Source organism: Spodoptera frugiperda, chromosome 7 (assembly GCF_023101765.2).
Source record: "Spodoptera frugiperda isolate SF20-4 chromosome 7, AGI-APGP_CSIRO_Sfru_2.0, whole genome shotgun sequence".
NCBI lineage: Eukaryota > Metazoa > Arthropoda > Insecta > Lepidoptera > Noctuidae > Spodoptera > Spodoptera frugiperda.
Window position 1 is genome coordinate 5,557,105 of NC_064218.1, and position 26,219 is coordinate 5,583,323.

A 26,219-nucleotide genomic window follows, 5' to 3' on the forward strand; every position below is an offset into this window, starting at 1 on the left:
ATTCTTGAAAACAAATTGGTGACTCAATCCTTACACAACGATGTTTACATTTTTCTTCAATTTCTGTGAATTACTGTCAACTCATAATAACGTAATAAAAAATGACCTTCAAAATATTATTGCGACATCAAATAAAGCAAAATGATAAAGTAAGCACTTTAAGTGTGGGAGGGAGAGCCATGCTTCGGCACGAATGGGCCGGCCGGCTCGACTGGAGTGATACCACGGCCTCACAAAAAACCGACGTGAAACAACGCTTATGTTTCGTTGTGTGGTTACCGAAGGTCTAATTTGCTCTGGCTTTAAGAAGATTACTAAGATTGGAAAGCCAATCTTCCCAATCCCCGATTCCCCAACAACCCTTAAATTCCTAACCCCCAAAGTACTTGTAACGCCTCTGGTGTTTTAAGTGTCCATCCATAGGCGGCAACGAGTGCTTACTATCAGATGACCCGTCTGCTTGTTTACCGGCTTATACCATAAAAAAACAGTTGTACCTGAATAATAAAACATCTATTTTTACATTCAAAATAAAAAATAGCGACGTAAAGCAATGGGGATTTTGAGATCATTATAATTACGAATCTAATTTTAGCCTAACAATCAAAACGTGGTAAACAAGTTCTCATAACATGGTTTTATTTATATCAATATAATTGAATGTGCCTTTAATAAGTCACTTACGTAAAACCCCTATTTTGAATTTTTTATTGGGTAAAACCCCTATTTTGTATTTGTAGCTGGTTTTTCAGAAGCTCTTAAACGACGTCTGAATAATTACGCTGTAAAACAACGCATAAATTAGCCGTTAATTCATTCAATTAGTAATATTATAACTAGTTGAACTACGGTTTCTATCACACCTACTTAGCAAGAAGCTATACTTATTCAGACAAACAATAGCTGCCGTACTCAGAGTCATTTGGTGGTTACTTATCCCAGTCCTCAGCAAATATTTTCGGAACAAAACCTTACTAGTAGAATAGTTTAGGAACGATATATTAAAGAAGGGCAAAATAAAAGTACCTTTAACCGATGAGCATGCATGAAAAGACGGATGGCTGTTGATAAATCGAAAGAGGTATGTAAGAGTCGTATCAATTGGCGGTCCATTGTCTCTGCCTACTCCCATGAGAGACAGGCGTAAAGTTACGAATGTAACTTATGTTGAATGTAGTTTAACACATTGAACGCCGTTGTGGTCACCGATAACCGACGTTAGCGGAGGATTTGCCTTCAACAGTTTTCTATTGGCAGTCAAAGACTTAAGTAATCATTAAATGTCTCCGAGTACGAGAGTAAATGAACGAATCTTTAATGATGCCATGTAAAGTAAGGGTTACAAAAACCTTTGCGTCACAGACCCAAGCTTGCGTCAATGAATTGCAAAAACAAAGAGTTAGAATACCTGTCAATCATTAACGCATACATGTTTTTTGCATCCCGAAAGAAAAAAGCGATGTCTGTCGAATGGATTCCACGACAACCAAGAGCAGCGTCTTTGTAAAACTCTACACGCACATCAAAATATCCCAAAATAACAAATCAATTTAATCGAATTTCAACTCTGTAGAACAAATATAAGGTAGAAAATTGATTAAATTGTTAAAGCGATATAATTCGCATCGCAACAAGCTATCGAAAACAAGAAATTATCTAACTAGTTCCATGTTCTGTAATAATAGCTATAACGTTTTATGTTGAAAAAACATCTGTTCGTACGATACTTGAAAAAAAAACATATGAAGCAAGTTTACAAACAAGTTTGACCTAAGTAAAGTGGTACCTATTATTTGTGTTCGGATAATCAATGTTTTAGTCTTAATGCTCTCAGTTCTCAGTTGAGCCTGTATGTTTGTGTGCGTTTATCTCATGTTTAGCTGAACTGATTTTGATGTGGAGTTCAGCATAGTATTTTTAGACTTATTTAGGTGAAGCTTTTAGGGATATCCCTAACCTTAAAGCGAGTGAGGCGGTTAAGAAAATAAGGGGCACTTCCCATTTAAAGACAAAAGTTTTATTAAAGAATGGTTTGATTCCGTCGTGAATTCAGTAAAACACTACTCGAGGACTCCGCTAAACACAAAGTCATTTTTATACTCATAGATACCTAAATATGTCTCAAATATTTAATTGTGAGCAAAAAACAGCGCTAGTCTCGAGAACTGCTGGTTGGAATTCAATCATTCCTTTTGTATTGGACAGTCCATTTAACAAGGACGAATCAAGCTACGATCAACAGGAACTGATTAACGGGTGAATCCGCGCCGGGTTATCAAGTTCCTATTTATTTACCAACATGAATATTCAGGGTTAAATTATTTATCCCTGTACAGTGACGCACTGTATTGTTGTTCTGCAAATTGTTCATTGACTCACACAACTTTAATGAATGCACGAGTGGCAAAGGTCGTCAGGTTGACAATCAGTATGATTGATTTACCTTGTTACGATGAAGTTGTTAATTGTAAATTAATTTTATCATGTAGTTAAGTCAATATTTTATTGTTTATCTTATTAACTTATTTACATAATATAATGTTTTTAATATACCAATAGAAAAATAATTATATATTTTTTTATGGAATAAGGGGCTTACGATTAGACGAGTCACATGATGGTAAGCGATCAGCGCCGCCCATGGACAATGGCATGGCAACACCAGACGTGTTACAGGTGCGTTATCGGCCTTTTAATAAAGATATGCTCATTTCTTGAAGTTTTGAATGTCGTATCGGTTCAGATATACCGCCGACAGCCTCGATTGGTCGTTAAAAGTATTGCTAAATACTGAGGGGTGGAACTGGGAAGCTGTCTTCTCCTTCTGCAAAGCAGTTATGGCAGCTAAGAGGGAGGTAACAAAAAATTACATAATAATGTGTAAACCACGATACCTAAAATCTATATCTCAAAAACGAAACTCATGTTAAGACAACAGCTTATCAAACACAGACACCCATACCATACTCATACATTGAAGTTTATCGGTAGTCACACAAAGTTGAAGCAGGTTTCCAACTATTTGTCGGGTATTTATAAACCCGATCAGAGTGCAAAAGGGAAAAAAACAACAAGTTGCTTCAAGTGATTGCTTTAGTTGAACAAACAATTTCTTGTTATTTTTGACCATCGATCAACTGCTGATCAAATAGTATTTTACATCAATTTATTTTACTCTTATTTCGTTTTTTATTGTGACCGAGCAATACATAGTGTTTGAAGACGACTGTAAGAGCCTACTTTTTTAATGGGATAAATCATCCAATTACTTGTCTCGCCTAGGGCGAAGCGGGATCTTCACAAACTTTTGACACTCCCGTGTCAGACTCTTACTGGCTAAAAACCTCCCCTGCCCTACTCCTACTATTTGAGCCCCGGTAACACACTGGACAGTCCTCAGTTGGGCTCGCTGTCACTGCAGCGGTAAGTCCCCTCTTCGAGGAGTGGCTCACCTTGCCCAAAGCGAGAGAAGTAATTGGATGATTTCCCTCCCCTTAAAAAAATAATAAAAAGGCAGTCCACAGCTCCGGGTAACAGCCTGCTTAAGAATTTTGATATATTCTTAGTTAACGTACTTTTCATAGCCTTAAGGGCCAGTTTCACAGTATTTAGATAGTTGCTATGTATTAGATTTTGAATATAGAGGATAGTATTTTGTATGAACTATCTGTCACATTAGTTTATTGAGTAAGTATATGAAGATGGTGAAACAGGCGCTTAGTTTAAAACTTGACGACAATCAAGAGTGAAACTACATATTACTTTTCCTCTTTTTTTCTCTAAGTGGCAACTATTATTCGTACACCTGAAGTGGTTTATTATCTACTGACCTCTAACTGCTTCTAAGTTACACTGACCTACATAAAGATCATAATTTAAATTAATTTCTAGGTCATTATAATGTCCAGGTACTCTAAAATAAGATCCAAGTTAGGTAGTTATGATGACTTAACTGGCTAACTGCCGCATTTAGAGACATTTAATGAATACTTAAACTATTATTTACTAACAATTTTATATCGAAAAGATTTGCAAAGGAATAAATTAAGTAACCATTAAAATAAATGACTCTGAGTATGGAGGTAAGTATGACGAATTAGTTTTATTTTCCTAATATTCAGCAACTTATATTATAAATAATAATAATACTTATTATTAATCTTAATATTTTGTTCTTAAGTTTAATAATAAGATTTTAAACTGCATGCTATACAATGTAGGTACTCATGTTAATGTTGTTTTTGTTGAATAGTACACATCCGTGAATAAACTACCTCGTCACGGTACTCTTAGCTGCTGATAGCTACTTGAGATGAGATTGAATCTTAGATTTAAGCAAATTTTGAGCATTTTAACTACAATAGTAAGTATCATGAATAGTGAAGTGTAAAATTATGGTTCGTATATAATTTCTATATTTGCTATAAGTTTTTAAACTGACATGGTCACTAACACTAACATTAGAACTTAAGACGGAATATTTACCATGTTTACTCGGTTCATCCGTAATCATAGCGCTTGCAACAGTGCCGAAATATCGGAAACTCATAGACATTAATAAACATGGTAAATATCCCTTCTTTATATCTTAACTTCTAATGTTCTATATTTACTTGCGAAATTATTAAACAGAAATACACCTATATATTTAGATGTTTATATTTCTACATCCTCAATTCTTCTAAGAACACGTGCAAGATCCAGTCAATTACATTTCCTAGGTCTGACCTTAGAACAAAGAGTCTCATAAAACGCGATAATATGTATAAACAAATACTTACATATTAAAATGGCTCGGCAAGGAAGTCTTACGAAGGCTAACTTGTGAAGGCGATACTTAAACTAGCTGTGGACAACGAAAATAATAAAAATTCCACTGCAGTTTCAACGAAAATATGCAACGTCACGCCATTTATCCCCGAAAGGGTAGGCAGAGGTGCACATTACGGCACGTAATGCCGCTATACAATGTGGGTGTACATTTTTCACCATTTGTGTTATAAGTGCCATGTAATAGGGGTGAGCCTATTGCCATTTATACTGGGTACAATTCCAAACATCGTGCTACTACTGAGACTCTGAGACATTTTCGAAAATCCCAAAAAAGCCCAGTAATACTTTGTCCGACCCGGGAATCGAACCCGAGACCTCTTGTCCGGCAGTCGCACTTGCGGACCACTCGACCAACGAGGCAGTCATTACCGCAGTTTCAACAGGAATAAATGAGGGACAGACAGACAGACAAAAAACGGAATATTCTTAGGAAATTCTTTATTTTCATGAAATAAGTTATTTATTGTTTAGCGGATTGGTACTCCTGTTCGTACTTCTTCCTGTATAATCCTTCGGGGTCGAATTTGTTGCAGAGCTGGTCCCAGATGTCTGGCTTATGGTTGATGAGGAACTTCAGGACCTTCTCTGTACCTCTCTTCTGAGCATCAGTACATTTTGCACATCGGTTTTCTAAAGCTTCCTTAATGTGCGCTGTGAATGGAAATTCAGAATCAAACAACTGTGGCAAAGCCCATAGAGATATAAGTTTTGAAACTGAAATGGACACTAACACTATTATTAAAACTTATGACGGGATATTTACCATGTTTATTCATTTTGATGAGTTTCCGATATTTCGGCACTGTTGCAAGCGCCATGATCACGGATTAACTATTAACTCATCAAAATGAATAAATATGATAAATATCCCGTCATAAGTTTTAATAATAGTGTTAGTGTCCATTTCAGTTTAGCCCATAGAGGTTTATTGCTAAGAACTAATTTGATTTGGTTCTTAAAATTTTGTATTTATACTAAATATTTGATTGAATTTTGTGTTCTTGTATTGCATTTACAAATTAATTAGCGCGATTAGTAAATAGCGGCGAGGCGAATGTCGAATGCGCATAATGTAAACAGTGTACTCAGTACATTCGCCTCGTGCCGTTCGCCTGCTGGCGTTGGTAACGGAGTTTGGCTGAGAATCAAAGAGCATGAATTAAAATAAACCATGTGTGAATAGTATAGTTCACAATCACCCCCATATACGAAGATTTCGTTGAACACGATGTGCAAATGCGGAATTATAATAAAAGGCATCTGACTTTTGTTAATTCCAACTATAAATCTCGAAATACTAGTTTTTCAATTAATTAAACGGGATTCACGGTCTTGCTGTCTTGTTAATCGAATAGGCTAAAGATCGAAGAAGAGGATGGCAATCCCTAATAGCCCAAAGTGCCGAAGTGCAGACACTCCATCTATCACACTGTGACTACTTGCATAACTGTGAAAAAAGCTTATTCTACAGACAAAACTTTAAAAAATATATAAATTATGTTGTGTTTCTTTAACTGACTTTCACTTTGACAATATTTGCATTTGACAAAAGTGAATAAACTCTGCCTACCCTAATGAATGAAAAGGCAATACTTAAGAAAGGGAAACTAAAATAAAGTACAATCGACAAAGTTGGCAGTCGACCATCATCATCAATCGCATGTACCCCACGCGAGAGACCATAGGGAAAACGCTCGGTAGATAGAGTTTGAGATCTTGTTTAAAAGGTGTACTACCGTAAGCTTTGCCGATAGTACTTTTTGACTGATTTTTTGACTGATAGTACGATTGACTGCACGGTTGGTGCGGTGGCTGGGCAACTGGCTGCCGCGCAACGGGTAGCGGGTTCGATTCCCGCACGGAGCAACTCTTTGTGTGATCCACAAATTGTTGTTTCGGGTCTGGGTGTCATGTGTATGTGAACTTGTATGTTTGTAAACGCACCCACGACACAGAAGAAAATCCTAGTGTGGGGCAACGTTTTTTTTAAAGAAAAAAAAAGAAAAAAAAAGTACATTGAAAAGCCATTAGTATTTGGCCTACTTACATTTCAATTCCTTGCCGTCAGGTGTACACTTGCCCTGGTCCAGGCAGCAGTTTACATAAGATTGCAGGATTTTTTCGTTATGAAGGATCTCGTCCAGGTCGATGTTGTCATATTTATCCGTATACTGCTCACCGTACACCACCGCAGCCAACACACACACGAGAAACACGACCTTCATAATGAAGGATTCTGTGAACAGAGAATACGAGTATATTATTAATTATATGAATTAAATTAACTGGAATGAGACTACTTAGTAACGAAATAAACAATCGTATTTTTATAGGCAGACGTGCTCCATCGTAGACCGCATCATCACTTACCATCAGGCGAGATAGCGGCCAAACGTCGGCACATACATACATACATACATACTCTCGAAAAACATAACCCTCCTTCTGGCGCAGTCGGGTAAAAAGGATATTGTATTTTTGTTAAAAAAGGCAATTCAGTTCCAGTCTTGGACCTTTGGCCGTCAAACAAAATTAAAGGTGTCTGTCAGTCCTCAATTGAAGCTATTTGCTCGTTCCAAAGTGTAGATTATATATTCGGACTGTACATATATTATTAATTCTAAACACATATTATATATAAGACATCATTAATCTTGTTTAAAGACGAATATGAGTTACTTAATAACAAATATTGTTTTGTTATGTGCACCACTTGAAAGCTATGAGGTTTGCAACTGAGATTTTATATGGAAGTAGCTTTTGGCCGGATATATCCAGGATGTAAACTATTATTGTTTTTACCGAGTCTTAAACCCTATCTGTACTAATTTTCACCCAAATTAATTCAGTGGTTTAACAATGGAAAGTCCCAGGTTTTTATCCGAACATTTCCAGTTCCTTTGTGATTTCCGAGATAAAAACTATTTTATGACCTTTTTTTGTTTTAAACCATTTATGTATACCGAATTTTATTTAAATCGGTTCGGTGATGACAGTCAGTCAGTCATCTTCTATATAATTAGATAGCTACAATGTTTTAGATTCTTATTATTTACCCAAATCTTAGGAATTCTTTCAACAATTATGTGGGAAATAAAGGTAATAACAGCGTGTTAATTATTGGTATATCTGCATTCTTGTTAGTCTGGTTATCAGAAATATATTCGAAATATATATTATAGAGTCGTCTGCAAACTACGGACACTATTGTCGAAAATACGCGCCACTCTATATAAACTTTGATATATAATATGTGTATGATGACATTCAATGAGCATAAAGTGCTGTTTATTTACTAACACCCGCTGCTCACCTCCTATTAATCGTATTATTAAATAAACTATCTAACACAAAAATAATGATTCGATACGAACCAGTAATTCTGGATGTTATAAGTAACAAACTCTTCAGCTTAATAAATTAGTATAGACATAGATGAAATCCCCAATATTAATAATATTAATCTAGAAATTCTTAGATCACCTATCAATTTAGTTTGGGAGGTTGATTCAAAGAAATCTTCAATGTTCTACTGAAGAAGTTTGCGGTTTACCGAGTCTACTGAACTTCTAATTAAAATAAATGCAAGTTTGGAATAATAAAGACACAGACTGCATGTAGTCTGATAGTTTGATTTTTTTGGGCATTAAAGGGATTCTAAATACTTCAATATACTGTATTTTTTATATTTTTCAAAACAAGTTAATAGTCACAAACAAACGAGGTTTTAAATGCAACTAAAACTCAGCACTTTACGTGGAATAATTGATACCCGCTTTCCAAAACCCTTAGATACATTATTACATAATTTATTAGAAATAGGGAAGAATATAAAATTTACCAATAATAATAACTAATATTTAAAAGGCCAAATGAAAACGACATTAATGTCTAGACGCGAGAATTATTTGTTCTATTTTATGAATAAGAATTAGGTTGCAATATACAAAACTACTCACGTTTGGATCAAGTTTTGGTGATGTCTGTTGCACAAACTCAGTTAGAATGCAGTGATTGAGGTCAGTATTTCAATATATATGCTAGTACATCATCTCCTAAATCCAGACAATAAAACAAGTTTGAAGTTTCACACGTCACAAATCTAATTGACTTTTTGTTTTTATTTACATCTGAGAACATACGATTGCTTTGTTAGTTGCATCAAATCTGCATATTATGTTTTGTTTAATTATTGTGTTTATTTTTGTACTTAAGATTGTTGTTTTGTTTAAGGCTTCCTTGACGTTTTTATTAGGCAGATTGTTTATGATACTCGTAGATGGAGTTATTCAAAACCTTGTTTCAGATTATTTTTTTTATTGTATGATTCCGTACAAGTGGTGCATTATTTTTTACATACATACATATGTTCATTTATAATCTCCGCCTGTCTTCAATGGACCCCAGTCAGGGACAAAGAAACGCCAATTACTACGAATCTTACATACTCCTTTCGCTTCATCAACAGTCTTTTTATGCATGATCGTCAGGGTTCTTTTAATTTGACCCTCGTTTGCTACACTTTATGAAATAAAACTTTAAATCTTATGTTGTCATCATAGTTCTAGTAATTTGGGATTATTTAATGTTATCTACCTACTAAAACCTTTTTATTTAGGTTTTTACAAAGGCCTTGTATGATTTAGCTGGAAGTGAAGCCAAACAAAACAACGCTAAGCAACTAATTGAGTATAATTGGCGGCATATCTTACGCATAATATTATTTTTAACAGCAGTTCGTTATAAGAAACCATCAAAAACCATAATTTAAAACGTTAAAACTTCCTATTTTTGGTAATAAAACCCAATTAAATTAATAAGAACTGATGTACTCTACATCGCGCGTTTAATAGTTACACTAGTAATAATATATTTTTTTAATTCTAAACTGGGACAAAAACTCTAATAATAAAAACATGATCAACTTTAGAACGAGTTTCAGTATTATTCCAGTACTTATGTGTTGTGTAAAAATAGTTTCTGGTTTTTACCAATCGATCTGAATAACAGTAATAGACCTGTTGGTCTGTTTGTGTTTTCCATTCCCTGGGAATTCACTTAAGTGTAGTCAAGAGATTATAATCGTATTTACATAATACTTTGGATTTACCAAGTCACTCAGGCTTAGCAATTAAGTAGAAAAATATCTCTAATATAAAAGTGTCAAAGCTGTGACATCTTTTTTATGGAATAAACCGGCAAATGATCGGATGAATCACCTGATGGTAAGCAATTAGCGCCGCCTATGAACACCCGTAACACCAGAGGAGTTATAAATCAGTTGCCGGCCTTTTGAGGGTTGAGGATTTGAGGATTAGGGGTTTGGGGGTCGCGGTGGCAAGTCCTTTATTACATACCTACAGATATTTTTACTTGGGTGAGCCATGCTTCGACACGAATAGGGTGGTTCAACTGGATACTTCTGCATCACAGAAAATGTGCGTGAAATAATTCTCCCGAGACTGAGCTTACCGACGACCAATTCCCTTCTCTTAAATGGCCAGGAACACACTTATAACTCCTCTATCGTTGAGGGTATCCGTCGGCGGTGCTGATTGCTTACCATCAGGTGATCCATCTACTCATTTGCCGTAATTAAAAAGCATGGCACACCTAGGGTATTAAAAGAAAGGATGTTATGTATCCTATATACTCGTAAATGAAAATATTTAAAAAGCAATTACACAGGCCCGAATTAGTTTAAATTACCGTTGTAGGTATATTTCCAGCAGAATAAATAGCAAAGAGTAAAAAGAAATGCATGACCGTACTCACCTACAATTAGTATAATATGACCGCTAAGCATTAATTAAACAAAAACTTTACAGACAGGTTAACAAACAATAGTTTTTATGTAATTTTTGTGGACTTATATTACAGTCCGTCCGTCCATTGCTAGCATAGTCGTCTCCAAGCACGCTACTGAGCGTACATCTTTATTTGCTCACTGTAAATATTTTATTTCGTAAATATTATTTACACGAAATTTTGGTTTTAATCTCTATTTAAATATGTATTTATTTTACATAATTAAAGACACGTTAAATATTAATAATAATAACATAAGATAATATTTCTAGCATTTATTTAAATATCCTCTAAAATTGTATTTTTAATTGCTACTTATTAAACAAAAATAAAATAATATTTAAAAACTTATAAAAATAGGAGCCGACATGTAGCGGGTGCATGTCCAAGCTACCGGTTCGGGCTCCAGAGACAGAAACCTCCTCATAATGCGTGCCGTTTCCAGGTGAACTCATTAATTAGGTTTCTGTCTCTGGATCCCTATCCACCAGTAACTTGCACCATGCTCCCGCTACTGGTTGGCTGCTATTTTTACATTTTTAAATATATTGATGCGATACCGTATTTATTTTAAATTACGATTTTAAATTAATTAATTAATCTCTATATATAAAAATCAATTGCTGTTCGTTAGTCTCGCTAAAACTCGTGAAAGGATGGACCGATTTGGCTAATTTTGGTCTTGAATTATTTGTGGAAGTCCAGGGAAGGTTTGAAAGGTGAGAAAAAAATTTTTGAGGCGGTATTAAGTTTGCCGGGTCAGCTAGTTAGAAATAAAAATGGATAGATGATGGCCTGGAGGTTTCAGCGGTTTCTGCTTCTCATACAGGTTGCAGGTTTGAAACCTACCAATGGCAATTAACAATATGACTTCTTCTGAATATTTTTTAAGACTATTTAGGCACCAGTGAGAACCGGTGAAGTAAAAACATCGTGAGGAAACCTGGGCTTATAATTTCTAATAATAAGTTTGGAATCACCAATCCGCCTTGTGCGAGCGTGCTAATTAATACTCAATCATACCTGCCCCGTATGTGGGAGCACTTATAGGCTGTTGATGTGTATGATGTGATAAGACCGACACGTTTTTTCTTTTATTACAGATTCCAAAACTTTCAACAATTTTCTAATTTAAATTATAACATGACATCACGTTTTTATACAAAAAAGGGTTCGATTCCCGCACGGAGCAATTCTTTGTGTGATCCACAAATTGTTGTTTCGGGTCTGGGTGTCATGTGCATGTGAAATTGTATGTTTGTAAACGCACCCTCGACATAGGAGAAAATTCCAATATAGGGCAAAGTTTAAAAAAGACCAAGAGGTAGCAACTCGAACTACTAAACTTTAATTAGTTTTAATTCAGTATTTTTTCCTAATAGGGCAAATCTCATATTGATGAAATAATTGTTACATCAAATATATACAGTATGGAGATCACTCATAATATGACTTAAATGAAACTACAAGTATTACTAGTCGCCAGAAGTATAATACAACTAAATATTTCAACGAAAACAGAAAATTGAAAAAAAAATAACAAAATAAATAATTAAATAAATTAAGTAATTCATAGAAGAGCTGTAACGTTGTAGGTTGTCTAGGAATGTTACGGATATGTGTCGCAGCTGTTGCAATGCCGTAAAGAGTGTTAAAATTTGCTCAAAGAGAAAAATGCACTTTTTGACTTAACTACTGGGTCAAACTGTTTCGCTAATTTATCGAATATTTTTAGCCAAGATGATAACAAATATGTGGTTTAAATTAAGTCCTAAGAGGTTTCCCCATACGGTATAGAGAATGTATAGAGGAACGGATCTCATCAGGTGCAAGCAAACATTAACTTAATGGTGGTCAAGCGCATGTGACCACCATTGTACCACATGGGATTCGAGTCTGTATCACCTTGTAACCAGTTGCATTGCGTCTGCCGTGCAGTCGTAATATTTAACTAATTCAACAGGTTTCTGCCTCCAGTTACACCAGTGTAAAATTTAGAAGATTGCCTTCGTGTAGGTTTCGATCCTATAAGACTATCTGGATAAAAAGTAACTAAGTTACTACCCCGCAATGTTTTTTAAGTCGACCGAATTAATCAATTTAGAGTTTACTCAATGCAAAGTAATTGCTAATTTTTGAGTTTAGTTTTGTTACAAAACCAAGTAAACCAAGAATCTTAAAAATTTGGTATCAACGCCGGAGTCCCTCAGGGGTCAGTACTTTCAGTAAACCAAGAATCGTATTCTGCAACGCTCTTTTTGCTGCACATCAACGACCTGCTTAAGCCCGGTATCTTTGGGTATGCAGATGACAGCACAGTTGTTGAAAGGTATGTGTCCGATGCGCGGACTAGCGGAACACAGATCCAGTCTCTAAGAGAATCCATGGTCGAACGGTTGAACTCGTCCTTGAAGGCGGTCTCCGATTGGGGTGACGCCAACTTGGTCAAGTTCAACGCTACCAAAACCCAGGCGTGTCTATTCTCTGCCAAACGGAGTCAATTTCCGCTGGCTCCTACTTTCCGAAATGTATCCGTTCCAATATCGGATCATCTAGAGCTTCTTGGCGTAACTCTATCGCCAACGCTAAACTTCGGCTCTTATATAGAGTCGAAGGCGCATCTGGCTGGTAGGAAGTTGGGTATCCTCTCGAAGGTGAGACGGTACTTCACACCGAAACAACTGCTGAGCCTGTACCAAGCGCGCGCGTCACCGCTTCATGGTAGATATCCCACCAACTCGATATCCCACCAACTCGCACGAAGCGCTTCGCTTCAAGCTTCCTTGTGCGAACTGCTAGGGAGTGGAACTCCTTGCCGGAGTCTGTGTTTCCTGATGGGTATAACCTGGGTGTCTTCAAGGCCCGAGTGAATAGGTTGCTTATGGGCAGACGTGCTCCACCGTAGGCCGCATCATCACTTACCATCAGGTGAGATAGCGGTCAAACGTCGACCCATTAAATGTAAAAAAAAAAAAAAAAAAAAAAAAAAAAAAAAAAAAGATTGCCAACCTTAGTTAAAAGATAATGATAGAAATTGTTCGTCAGTTTTGCTTAAATTTTGATAATGACTGACGAGTCAGATATTGCTGTGTCGTTAAGTACTATGTCATCAGAGTTACTTCCGCAGTTATGAAGAAACAGTAATTTTCGGTGACTCAAGACAAAATAATGATCTCTAACTTTTATACTTAAGTACTTCAAGATGAACAATAACTCATAAACAACACCAGAATTTGTGTCACTCTTTCTACACACCGGTAGACGAAATCAAAGGTTTATATTATGTAAAATTTAAGTTTTTATTTACAAACTAAAATCACATCACAATTTCAATTGAGCAAGATTTATAAATAATGTATCACTTAAGCCTTGATCTTCTTGAGTTCACTCTCGTACTTGACGGTGTACTTCCTCTCAGGGTCGTACTTGGCCGTCAGCTCGTTCCAGTACTCTTCTTCGTTGTTGATCAGGTGCTCGATCACACGCCGGGTTCCCTTCTTCTGGGTCTCAGTACATTTGCCACACTCGTTCTCCAGAGCTTCCCTGATGTGTTCTGTAGAAAAAAAACATTGTTAAACTTGATGTCAGGTACAAACCAGTAACTTGAACAGTGTCATCTCAATCAATGTGAACTTAATTTCAATTACAATTAAGTTTTATTTTGATTAACACGCTACGTACCTTTGAGTTCCTTGGCGTCGGGGGCGCACTTGCCCTGGTCGAGGATGCACTTGACGTAGGGCACCAGCAGACGGCGGTTGGAGAGGATCTCATCAAGATCTACGTTGTCGTAGCGGTCGGTGTAGTGGTCGTCGGGGCGCGCCACCACCAGCGCCGCCACAGACAACACGCAGAGTACAAGCATGGACTTCATATTGATGCTAAAGTGGAAAAAAAAACATGATTAAAACTATAACTCTGTACTAAACCAAAGCTCATCATAGCTTTGGTATAACATATTATAATGAAATAAACGATGAGAACAATAACAAGACTACCAAGAAACATAGGTCAAGGCGACACAAACTGCTACAGAAAAAAAAATCAAACCCATAGAAAAATAAAAAAATATATAAAATTTTTCATGATAAGATACTAGGTAAGCTAAGAACCCATTTAAATTTATATAATCAAAGCTTTACAGAATCCCATTTTGAATTTAATATTAAAAAATGCACCGGTCTATATTGCACTGATTTAAATAAAATTACCTGTTTGTGTGAGAGGTTTGTAGTGTGGAGAGATTGAGTGCGGTCTACAGTAGGCTGCGCCGCTGCGTGCACTTATATACCAATAAACAAGTAACGCAAAAACTCCCGACGGACGCTGCGTATGACTAAATATATTCATATCTTTAGTGTTTTCACTTGAGGAGGTTGATTACCTGGTTCATATTCTGATGCTTCTCTGTCTTTGTTTGGTTCTAAAATTAATGATCGGGTTTTTTCTAATCTTTTCAGTGTCGATGGAAAGTTTCGTTGATGTGGGGAAGTTAGGTTGCTTCTTTATTGTTGAATTTTTTCTGATGGTTTATTAATAGCTTCTTAAATACGAGTTATGATCCTTTTTTGTTTTTCAGTCGTATAATGAGTATAATTTGAAGTTATAACAAGCTGTTTTTAATTAGAACTTCCTGGCAATAGCTATAGTTTAGGGGTGAAAATGGAGCGCCCGTATTTTTAACACTTTTTTTTTAAGGGGCGAAAATCATTCAATGACTTTTCCCACCTTGGTCGAGGCAAAAGGGAGTTTTGGACTCTTACTGACTAAAAACCATCCCGTACCTACTCCTACTTTTTGAGCCAGTGCCCCGGTAAACCCGCTAGGTAGTCTGCAGCATCGGAATTTTTAAAACCTTTAGTCTGGATTATATAATTGTGGAACATTAATAACGTAGTTTGGACAGCATAGAGGTTATCTTTGGAATTCACAAGAATTTTCTGCAAACAAAGGCTCTTGACAGGCAGTATTTTAATTACTTTTATTACTGGAACTCGCTCAGTAACCTGATTTCTGAGATGAAAGAAGGCCAGGCCTATTTCGATGACTTAACTATATTCTAAGAATAATTGTCTTTGTTTTTTTTTTAATTCAACAAATTTTCCTTACCTACTTGTATGACAAGCGGAATAGGAAATCTTGCAATTTGCATTCATTAGATGAACATTGATTTCCGTAGTACTCGGTGAGGATATTTACGATTTCATGATTCTGATTCATATAATTATGTACGTCATGATATGGAACTGTTATCTGTCTAGCTGCAACGTCAACGTCACGCCTTTTACCCTCGAAGGGTGGGCAGAAGTTCCCACTAAGGCACGTAAAGCCACTATACAATGAACACCCACTTTTCATCAATTGTTTTATACGTCACATGTAATAGTGGGTGAGCGTATAGCGAACACTCGACCAACGAAGCAGTCTAGTAATAGAAAGACTGACAGACAACCCACAGTCGAAACTACTGGACCTAGGAAGCTAAAAAGCATGTATGTTGTAGGAAATCACCTATTTGTGCGTATGAAGTCGCTGCCAGAAGCTAGTCGGGTATAAAGTCAAACTATGTTGGAACGAATAAAGAAAAGTGAGTCTGACATTTATGAGAAAAAAAAATTCACAATTACAAGACCTTTCTTTAAGCAGAGATTCACACCGGTTTACCTTCCGAGTGTAAAACATGTGACAAACATTTACGAGTAATTAATTATGCCTCTTTTCACCAACCGGTAGACGTTCATTGCTGAGCAAAATCCAGAGGTTCTGACAATTTTTGTTTCTGACAGCTGACCATAATACAGTTTCTGCGTTTCATCCTCAAATTAGACAAATATAGAATTTTTTATGTTATCCGTAGTAGGCATAAAGGCACTTAATGGGTTATAATGGTTCCAGTTTTCCAAAAAATATTATTACTTTGCCGAGACTAGTAGGTAAACATTATCAGTGACAGGTTAGCATTTAAAAGTGACACCTCTAAGTGGGACGTTTATTTCTTAACATTTTATTTGTTAAGCCATACTAACACCAACTAACTACAAACTATCATATATTTAAGAGATACTCATACTCAGTTATCTGCAAAATTCATAATCTTATATGTAAAAATGAATTTCTGTTCGCTAATCTCGCAAAAACACGAAAACGGCTGGAATAATTTGGCTAATTTTGGTCTTGGAATTTGCATAGGTCCAAGGAAGGTTTAAAAGGTGAGAAAAAAATTATTGGGGCGGTACGAAGATGGCCTAGTCAGCTAGTATTATTTATTTCTTTCTAAACAAAAAAAAACTTGCAGTACTTAACCCTGCATGTACCTATACCAATCATGAAAACTTAATACTATTTTCTATTTAAGGACTTGTATAACTGGCTAATAGATAGATGACGTCATTCCATGCGATCTACGTCAATACTGGGAGTGCAGTCAACTTTTAATATCATATATCGCAGCACTCAGTATCTTGTATACATCTAGCCGGTCTGCCTAACTAAGGCTCAGGCTACACTACGGGTTACACTGCCGACTGACCACCATATTTTTTTGACATTTCAAGAACATGGTCAATTTTATAATATCTCTGGTTATTATTATATATATTTTTATGGTATAAGCCGGACAGATCACCTGATGGTAAGCAATCGCCAGGCGTTACAAGTGCGTTGCCCGCCTTGTGGGAATTTGGAGTTTAAGGATTTTTGGGGAATCAGGGATTGGGAAGTGGGGTAATTGGGCCTCAGGTAACCCCAACGAACAACGAAACACAACGCAAGCGTTGTTTCCGATAGGATTTCTGTGAAACCGTGGTATCACACCGAACAAGCCGCCCATTTGTCTCTAAAAAATGGTACAATTGCTGCCACTTGTACATATTAATTTTGTTGTTTATTAACCTCACTTATTATTGAAAACAAAACAACTTTTTTTCTAAAACCCGAAAATAGGTGAAATAATTTAAAAACGCAAAAAATCTGTCCACGCCCATGTATGAAATAATTTTGAAGGTTAATAGCGTTTATAGCTTAGCCTCTATTATTTTCCTAAATGGAAATACTAGTTTGCACAGACAGCCTGACACTCCAAACGCATGTACCAATTATACCATCTCCGTTACATCAGCGCGGGTAAAACCCGCAGTGTGGCCTAAGCTTAAGATGCTTTACTTATTTAATTATGTATTATGCTTCGTTTCCAAGTAGCGGTTATTCCACTGTTGGTCGGATGGAAGATTTTTATTTATAAACCTTACATGTTTATTTACTCCACAGATACTATTAAAATAATTTAATCGTGTTCTGAGTATCTAATATGGTAAACAAATTATTGATTTTATATAAAGTGTTCTATAAATATCTGCCACAGCTTTAATGGGAGGTAGTGTTGTGTTTGAAGATTTAATAATAAATATAAATTATTGATTATGAGTTTTTTTCATACAATGTTTACTTAAGTGTCTGTTATGAAAAAGCTATCTCTATCACTGTCTCATAGTGCGTATTTGTGAACCTCTTTATGCAGAGTAGAGTCAATGTTTAAAAAACAATGACTCTACTTCTACTAACTTCTTTATGTTCTCAAATTAAATTAACTAGTCCGCGTTACGAAATATCTGCACTCTTGTAATCTTCAAATACAAAACAACTTCCCATTAAAGCCGTGGCAGATAATTTTAGAACACTATAATATATAAAGCTGAAATAAAACTTCCATGTTCAATGTAAGTACATTTTATTGCATAATGTCTGTAAAGTGCCTGGTACTACAAACATTTAGCTTTTTGTCTTCTTTGGGTCATATCCCCAAAACGGGTATTTGTGTGATCGCTCTGGCACTTTTCAGGTATAGATATTTCATGGTAATTATGTATATCATGTGCGCTTTGGAGATTGGTCCCTTTACAATAGAGAGTTTCTAATACACACAAGTGAACTATATTTCACCTTGAAATTGCATTTTTTCTTGCAAAGAACATTATCCTAACTATAAGAAACCCAATAAAAAAATATATTTAAAATCGGCTCAACTGTTCCCAAGAATTGCCTTAGCAACCCACATTCAGCGATTAATTTTCATGTCATAGAAGATTACTTAGATTATGGACGTATTATCCTGTATTTGTAGTCTATAACGATTTTTAATTAATTTATAATGAATAATCTCCACGTCAGGTGGCGGGTTGAAGATCGCAGTTCAAAAAGTTCAGGTTATGACGATGGCTGTTCAGTTTCTGTCAAATTACATATTTCTTTCTTTAGGTTCTTACGACATTCTCAGTTAGAAGAGACAATGTATCTAATACCTCCTCTATCGTCATCACATGGCTTAATTAGTTAATCATTATATTAAATGTGTGCTTTTACTATAGTATAAGCACTTGAACTTACTGTTCTGTAATTTTACAGTGGACCCTCGATAATTCAAACCTACGATAATTCGAACTTATTCGTAATTCGTAGTAATCACGAGTCCCTAGAATGTTTTATATTTCAGACTAAATCAACTTTATCCAAATGACTCATTAATTCGAACTTATCGGTGTCAAACTCTAAATAATTCAAAGTTGCAGAGACGAAAGGACAGAAAAGTCTCAGAATTTGTAGAGGTAAGTAGATAGAAGTAAATTCAGAGGCAAGTTCTTCCATTTGATATTTCCAACATTTGGTAATACGAAATGTTTTAAGAATCCCTTGAAATTTTAACTAACGAGAGTCGACTGTATATTAATGTGATGGGAACAAGTGTATATCATCATACAAGTACCTAAGTAATGTGAACAAGATCACGATCTGGAAGTTATAGGGGCTGCCTATGATCAGCAGCGGACGTCTTGTGGCTGATAATTATGATGATGATCGATAATAAAGGTTAAATATTCATAAAAAAAAAATCAGAACTTGATATAAATAAATATATTTTCTAAATACTCAACCTAGTTAAGTATTCAGAAACATTTTTATTTACAAACTAAACCTAAAATCATATCACAATTCAGAGTCGACTTTATAATTACACAATTGAGCAACATTGTATCACTTAAGCCTTGATCTTCTTGAGTTCACTCTCGTACTTGACGGTGTACTTCCTCTCAGGGTCGTACTTGGCCGTGAGCTCGTTCCAGTACGCCTCCTCGTTGTTGATCAGGTACTCGATCACACGCCGGGTTCCCTTCTTCTGGGTCTCAGTACATTTGCCACACTCGTTCTCCAGAGCTTCCCTGATGTGTTCTGTAGGAAGAAGAAATAGGTTAGACTAATTTATTTATTTATCTGAATAAAAATTAAATAAGTATCTTTGAACAAAATATCTGAATTACTGCTCTAAATCAAGTAAATATTTTAGGTAGTTCCTTATATTCGAGTACAGGTTTGTCGGAAAATATTTTACAAGAGCAGGTATTAAAAGCTGAGTTAGTCTTTAGGTTTCCAATAAATCTTTGCCAGATTATCCTGTCACAACTTTCAGTGTAAGTCCTTCCATAAAACTTATAAATGTAGTTATTGTTCTAGGCAAATGCGTTGTAGTACGCGTAGACTATGCAAATATAATTAGAAACAATAGGATATTCATGCCAACCTAATGATTATGTGAATTTATGGAGTAATTAAATCACAAGATTGCTTTGTAAGTAAACAATTAGTCATGTCTAGATGACTGAATATTCATAGCATCACGGACAGTGACAACAATTGATTGAGAACAAGATTGGCCACTACTGAGCCTGGTGAGATGACCTCGTCTTAACGCCGGCTTTTAGACACCATTTAAACTTACTCAAATGGTCTAATATTTCAAAGGAACCTCTCATCAAAACCACAACTGGTTCACACTGCACTTAATCCTGTATATCTCCTACGTACCCTTGAGTTCCTTGGCGTCGGGGGCGCACTTGCCCTGGTCGAGGATGCACTTGACGTAGGGCACCAGCAGGCGGCGGTTGGAGAGGATCTCGTCCAGGTTCACGTTGTCGTAGCGGTCGGTGTAGTGGTCATCAGGGCGCGCCACCACCAGCGCCGCCACAGACAACACGCAGAGTACAAGCATGGACTTCATTTTGATGCTGAGGGGAAGAATTAAAACAAAATCAGCATATTGTTAATAAAAAAAAATATTAGTTGGGACTTATCTCGTTTTGTATTGAGACAACGCGTTTTTAGATCATAATTAAATTAACTAAAAATAGAACATTTTAATACTATATAATAAACATTTTAATTAATTAAAAGTATTAAATAAATACAAGCAAAATTAACGATGCTAAAAATTAGTTATTTTACCATGCACTATCCAAAAAAATGTAATATAACATAGAAAAATCCAACGAGAACGAGAACTAATACCACTAATATTTTATATCTATTTAAATTTTATTTTATTTAAACTTTTATTTTAATATCAACAGACGTTAATTTGCATTACCTGTTTGTGTGAGAGGTTTGTAGTGTGGAGAGATTGAGTGCGGTCTACAGTAGGCTGCGCCGCTGCGTGCACTTATATACCAATAAACAAGTAACGCAAAAACTCCCGACGGACGCTGCGTATGACTAAATATATTCATATCTTTAGTGTTTTCACTTGAGGTGACTGACTATGTAATTGATATTATTAAGTAATATTTGGTTGGTTGGTATTTATTGTTTATGTTTTTTCCTAATTTAAAGAAAGCTCGCTTTACATGAAATAAGTTACAAGTTTCTGAATTTGTGTTTCTGAGTCTATGAGTTTAGTATAAATAAAAAATAGGAGCCGAGCAATTGAAACACAGCTAGTATTATATAAAAAAAGTTTTTTTCATTCTATGCGAAGATGCTGTGTTATGATAACTTCATTGCCAGTAGCTTGGGTAGTGTAGAGTCGTTTAATGGTTACTTAACCCAGTCCTTAGCAATTGTTATTGGAACAAAATCGTTATCAAGGAATAGTTTAAGTAATCATTAAATGTTTTGAGTACGGCAGTCTCAGGGTCTTTTCCACCAAAGATGTGCCAAACGAATCCACAGCAATGTTACTACGTTCAGATATTCATTGTTATACATATGAAGCTTAGCACTGGTGGAAACGGATTCAGCTAAGCTGTTTTTTATATGGAAAGATGCGTGCTATGGATATCTTCCTCGCACAGCTACATAACTTAGCATCAGTGGAAACGGTCACATAGTTTCACAACTTAACTATTACATCTTCGTAGCATAGCTACATAGCACATCTCTGGTAGAAAAGCATCCTTAGACAATAATGGACCTTAATAGAGTAGACAGAGATATTCTCGGCACTAGTTTTGTATGTTATAGAAATACAGGAAATAATGAGTTTTGTTAAATTATAAGTTCAATGCCAGAGTCTGAAAATGTTATTTATTTTGGTGCGATAAGATTAATTAAAATAATACAAAATTTAAGTTAAATAATTTTAAAATGCTAAAAATTAATACAGTGTTGCCAATGTATGAAATAGTTTTTGAAGTTTAATAGCGTTTATAGCTTAGCCTCTATCCTTTTCCTAAATGGAAATACTAGTTTGCACAGACAGCCTGACACTCCAAACGCATGTACCAATTATACCATCTCCGTTACATCGGCGCGGGTAAAACCCGTACCTAGTGTGGCCTAAGCTTAAGATGCTTTACTTATTTAATTATGTATTACTAGCTTCCGCCCGCGACTCCGTCCGCGCGCGTGGATGTTTTATTTCTCCATTTTGAGTAACTCTGACAATGATATCTTATAAATATCTATTGGACCCAAATACGGCGAGGCCCATAATAATTAAGGAGATCCCTCTATTGAGCTACTGCTGTTGAGCTCGCGTTCTATAGCTCAGAAAGCTCCGAACTGCTAAGCTATCGGGAGTTATACGTGTTATTGTGAGTAAACCATAAAAGAAACATTTCCGTCATACATGATTTCTGTGTAGCTTTAACCATTAAGGCAGCAAACGCGACGGAAGCTTAAAAAATGGAGTAAGTTCTCCTGTTTTCCCAATATTTCCCTTCACTGCTCTGCTCCTACTGATCGTAGCGTGATGAAAAGTACCTACATATACAAAACCTGCCCAGGAGTATGAAGAACAATAAAATTGTACCAAGTTTCGTTGAAATCGTTTGAGTGGTTTTTGTTTCTATAACGAACATACAGACAGACAGACAAAAAAGAATTGGATTGCATTTTTGGCGTCAGTATCGATCACTAATCACCCGCTGATAGTTATTTTGGAAATATATTTCATGTACAGAATTGACCTCTCTACAGATGTATTATAAGTATAGATAGATGCTTCGTTTCCAAGTAGCGGTTATTCCACTGTTGGTCGGATGGAAGATTTTTATTTATAAACCTTACATGTTTATTTACTCCAAAGAGTGTATTAAAATAATTTAATCGTGTTCGGAGTATCTAATATGGTAAACAAATTATTGATTTTATATAAGGTGTTCTAAAATTATCTGACACGGCTTTAATATTAAATGCTGGTTAACCTATAATTGGCGAATGTATAAGTCCAAAACTAATAAGTATTTACTTCACTTAATATTTTTTATACAGAAGCTGTTGGTAAACCTTTATTAATGAATAAAATAAAATAAATATAACTAATTGATTACGAGTTTTTTTTCATCCAAAAGAAATGAATATAAATAATCTCCACGTCAGGTGGCGGGTTGAAGATCGCAGTTCAAAAAGTTCAGGTAATGACGATGGCTGTTACTCAGTCTCTGTCAAATATGTAGTCCTTTAGGTTCTTACGACATTCTCAGCTAGAACAGAAAATGTATCTAATACCTCATCTATAATTCGAACTTAATTCAATAATATTTTTTGTTCACTTAATAATTCAAACGAAAAAAATCTTTGCTATGCCACCAAATGACTCATTAATTCGAATTTATCCGCGTCTAACTCTAACTAAAATAATTCAAAGTTGCAAAGAGGAAAGGATAGAAAAGTCTCAGAATTTGCAGAGGTAAGTATAAATTCTGAGGCAAGTTCCAATTTCGGTCAATTTGATATTTCGAACATTCGGTAATTCAAAATATTTTAAGAGTCCCTTGAATTCCGAATTAACGGGAGTTAACTGTATATCAAAGTAATGTGAATAAGCGGTAAGATCTGAAAATTATGGGGGCGGCCTATGTTCAGCAGCAGACGTCATGTGGCTGAGATGATGATGATGATCAATAATGAATGTGTGGGGTTAAATATTCATAAAGAAAACTTCAGAACTTGATATAAATAAATATATTTTCTAAATACTCAACCTAGTTAAGTATTCAGAAACATTTTTATTTACAAACTAAACCTAAAATCATATCACAATTCAGAGTCGACTTTATAATTTGTGTAATTATAAATCAATAAACTACCGATCGGTAAATTTGCTTACGAGCCGTAGAATTTTGACATAAGCTCCATACAAAATGTGTCAAAATTCTACGGCTCGTAAGCAAATTTACGATCGGTAGTTTATTGGAATGCGCCGTGAGTCGATTGAGCAACATTGTATCACTTAAGCCTTGATCTTCTTGAGTTCACTCTCGTACTTGACGGTGTACTTCCTCTCAGGGTCGTACTTGGCCGTCAGCTCGTTCCAGTACGCCTCCTCGTTGTTGATCAGGTACTCGATCACACGCCGGGTTCCCTTCTTCTGGGTCTCAGTACATTTGCCACACTCGTTCTCCAGAGCTTCCCTGATGTGTTCTGTAGGAAGGAGATATAGATTAGACTAATTTGTTTATTTATCTGAATAAAAATTAAATAAGTATCTTTGACCAAAATATCTGAATTACTGCTCTAAATCAGACCAATATTTTAGGGAGTTCCTTATATCCGAGTACAGGTTTGTCGGAAAATATTATAATTTAATTATAATATTAAAAGCCAAGCCGTCTTCTAGATTTCCAATAAATCTTTGCCAGATTATCCTGTCACAACTTTCAGAATAAGTCCTTCCATAAAACTTATAAATGTAGTTATTGTTCTAGGCAAATGATTTGTAGTACGCATTGACTATGCAAATATAATTACAAACAATAGGATATTCATGCCAACCTAATGATTATGTGAATTTATGGAGTAATTAAATCACAAGATTGCTTTGTAAGTAAACAATTAGTCATGTCTAGATGACTGAATATTCATAGCATCACGGACAGTGACAATAGTTAATTGAGAACAAGATTGGCTACTACTGAGCCTGGTGAGATGACCTCGTCTTAACGCCGGCTTTTAGACACCATTTAAACTTACTCAAATGGTTTAATATTTTAAAACATACTACCACTAAAATTACAATTGCTTCATACATACATAACCTCACGCTTGTCTCCCATGGGGGTAGGCAGAGATAATGGAACGCCAATAGCTACGGTTTTTACACACCGTACTTTGCTTCACACTGCACTTAATGTTGTATATCTCCTACGTACCCTTGAGTTCCTTGGCGTCGGGGGCGCACTTGCCCTGGTCCAGGGTGCACTTGACGTAGGGCACCAGCAGGCGGCGGTTGGAGAGGATCTCGTCCAGGTTCACGTTGTCGTAGCGGTCGGTGTAGTGGTCATCAGGGCGCGCCACCACCAGCGCCGCCACAGACAACACGCAGAGTACAAGCATGGACTTCATATTGATGCTGAGGGGAAGAATTAAAACAAAATTAACATTATCCTTAGAAAAAAATATTAGTTGGAACATATTTTATATTGTGACATCACGCGTCTTTGGATCATAATTAAATTAACTAAAAATAAAACATTTGAATACTATATTACAATAAACTATTATAATTTTTTAAAAGTATTTAATAAATAGACACAAATTTTAAAAAAACTAAAAATTAGTTATTTTACCATGCACTATCCAAAAGAAAAATATAATATAGAAAAATCCAACGAGAACGAGAACTAATACCACTAATATTTTATATCTATTTAAATTTTATTTTATTTAAACTTTTATTCTAATATCAACAGACGTTAATTTGCATTACCTGTTTGTGTGAGAGGTTTGTAGTGTGGAGAGATTGAGTGCGGTCTACAGTAGGCTGCGCCGCTGCGTGCACTTATATACCAATAAACAAGTAACGCAAAAACTCCCGACGAATGCTGCGTATGACTAAATATATTCATATCTTTAGTGTTTTCACTTGATGTGACTGACTATGTAATTGATATTATCTGGGGGCACGGGAGTGCCCCCGCCAAGTCGAGCAAAAAAAAAGCGGCACGGCCGTACCATCCTTTTCTCGAAGCAATTCGGGCCTTTTTCGACCCCCTATAATTCGGTTGTGGATAAAGCAAGAAACCTGAATCTTCAGTAACTAATCCGGCATTGTATAAACACGGAATATTTAAAATTTCAGTCAATTTGAACCAGTAGTTTAAGAATGACAACTTGTTAAAGTTTCTAAATTTTGTCACTCACTGACTCACCGATCATCAAAAGTCCAAGGCACTTCTAGCAGACTTAGAAGCTTCATATTTGGAATACATATAGAGTTTAGTGTCTTAATCATGGGAAAACTTAAATATTTTGTAATTTCGGTCCAGTTTTCCAAATACACCAACTGCATCAATAACTTTGTAATCCCATAT

General features: G+C 35.7%; 2 protein-coding genes and 1 long non-coding RNA gene across 8 annotated transcripts; 1 reads left to right on the top strand and 2 right to left on the bottom strand.

Moving 5' to 3' along the window:
- Positions 1–5,254: 5,254 nt before the first annotated feature.
- Positions 5,255–8,943, bottom strand: LOC118265699 (allergen Tha p 1). Its single transcript, XM_035578775.2, has 3 exons — positions 8,793–8,943; positions 6,881–7,069; positions 5,255–5,484 (listed from the first exon to the last, which is right to left on the bottom strand). The coding sequence occupies exons 2-3, from the start codon at positions 7,056–7,058 to the stop codon at positions 5,294–5,296; spliced, it is 369 nt and encodes a 122-aa protein (XP_035434668.2). The 5' UTR covers positions 7,059–7,069; positions 8,793–8,943; the 3' UTR covers positions 5,255–5,293.
- Positions 8,944–13,915: 4,972 nt separating this feature from the next.
- On the bottom strand, positions 13,916–25,770 carry LOC118265697 (allergen Tha p 1). 6 transcript variants are annotated; one of them, XM_050694758.1, is made up of 3 exons: positions 25,616–25,769; positions 14,323–14,522; positions 13,916–14,194 (listed from the first exon to the last, which is right to left on the bottom strand). In XM_050694758.1, exons 2-3 carry the CDS (start codon positions 14,513–14,515, stop codon positions 14,004–14,006), a joined length of 384 nt encoding a protein of 127 aa, XP_050550715.1. In that variant the 5' UTR covers positions 14,516–14,522; positions 25,616–25,769; the 3' UTR covers positions 13,916–14,003. The 6 variants fall into 6 exon arrangements, with proteins under 6 accessions (XP_050550715.1, XP_050550716.1, XP_035434665.2 ...); XM_050694759.1 differs by lacking the exon at positions 25,616–25,769 and adding an exon at positions 21,056–21,183; XM_035578772.2 differs by lacking the exon at positions 25,616–25,769 and adding an exon at positions 14,853–14,981.
- On the top strand, positions 13,962–19,852 carry LOC126910856 (uncharacterized). Its single transcript, XR_007705430.1, has 2 exons — positions 13,962–14,111; positions 19,781–19,852. It is a non-coding gene; the product is annotated as an uncharacterized LOC126910856 (long non-coding RNA).
- Positions 25,771–26,219: the final 449 nt, after the last annotated feature.

Bases quoted from the DNA above. Each gene is read 5' to 3' on its own strand.
- LOC118265699 (XM_035578775.2), bottom strand. From the start codon at position 7,058: ATGAAGGTCGTGTTTCTCGTGTGTGTGTTGGCTGCGGTGGTGTACGGT. The intron at 5,485-6,880 runs GTAAGTAGGCCA...TTCCATTCACAG, and splicing joins TGACGGCAAGGAATTGAAAT to CGCACATTAAGGAAGCTTTA.
- LOC118265697 (XM_050694758.1), bottom strand. From the start codon at position 14,515: ATGAAGTCCATGCTTGTACTCTGCGTGTTGTCTGTGGCGGCGCTGGTG. The intron at 14,195-14,322 runs GTACGTAGCGTG...TTTTTTCTACAG, and splicing joins CGACGCCAAGGAACTCAAAG to AACACATCAGGGAAGCTCTG.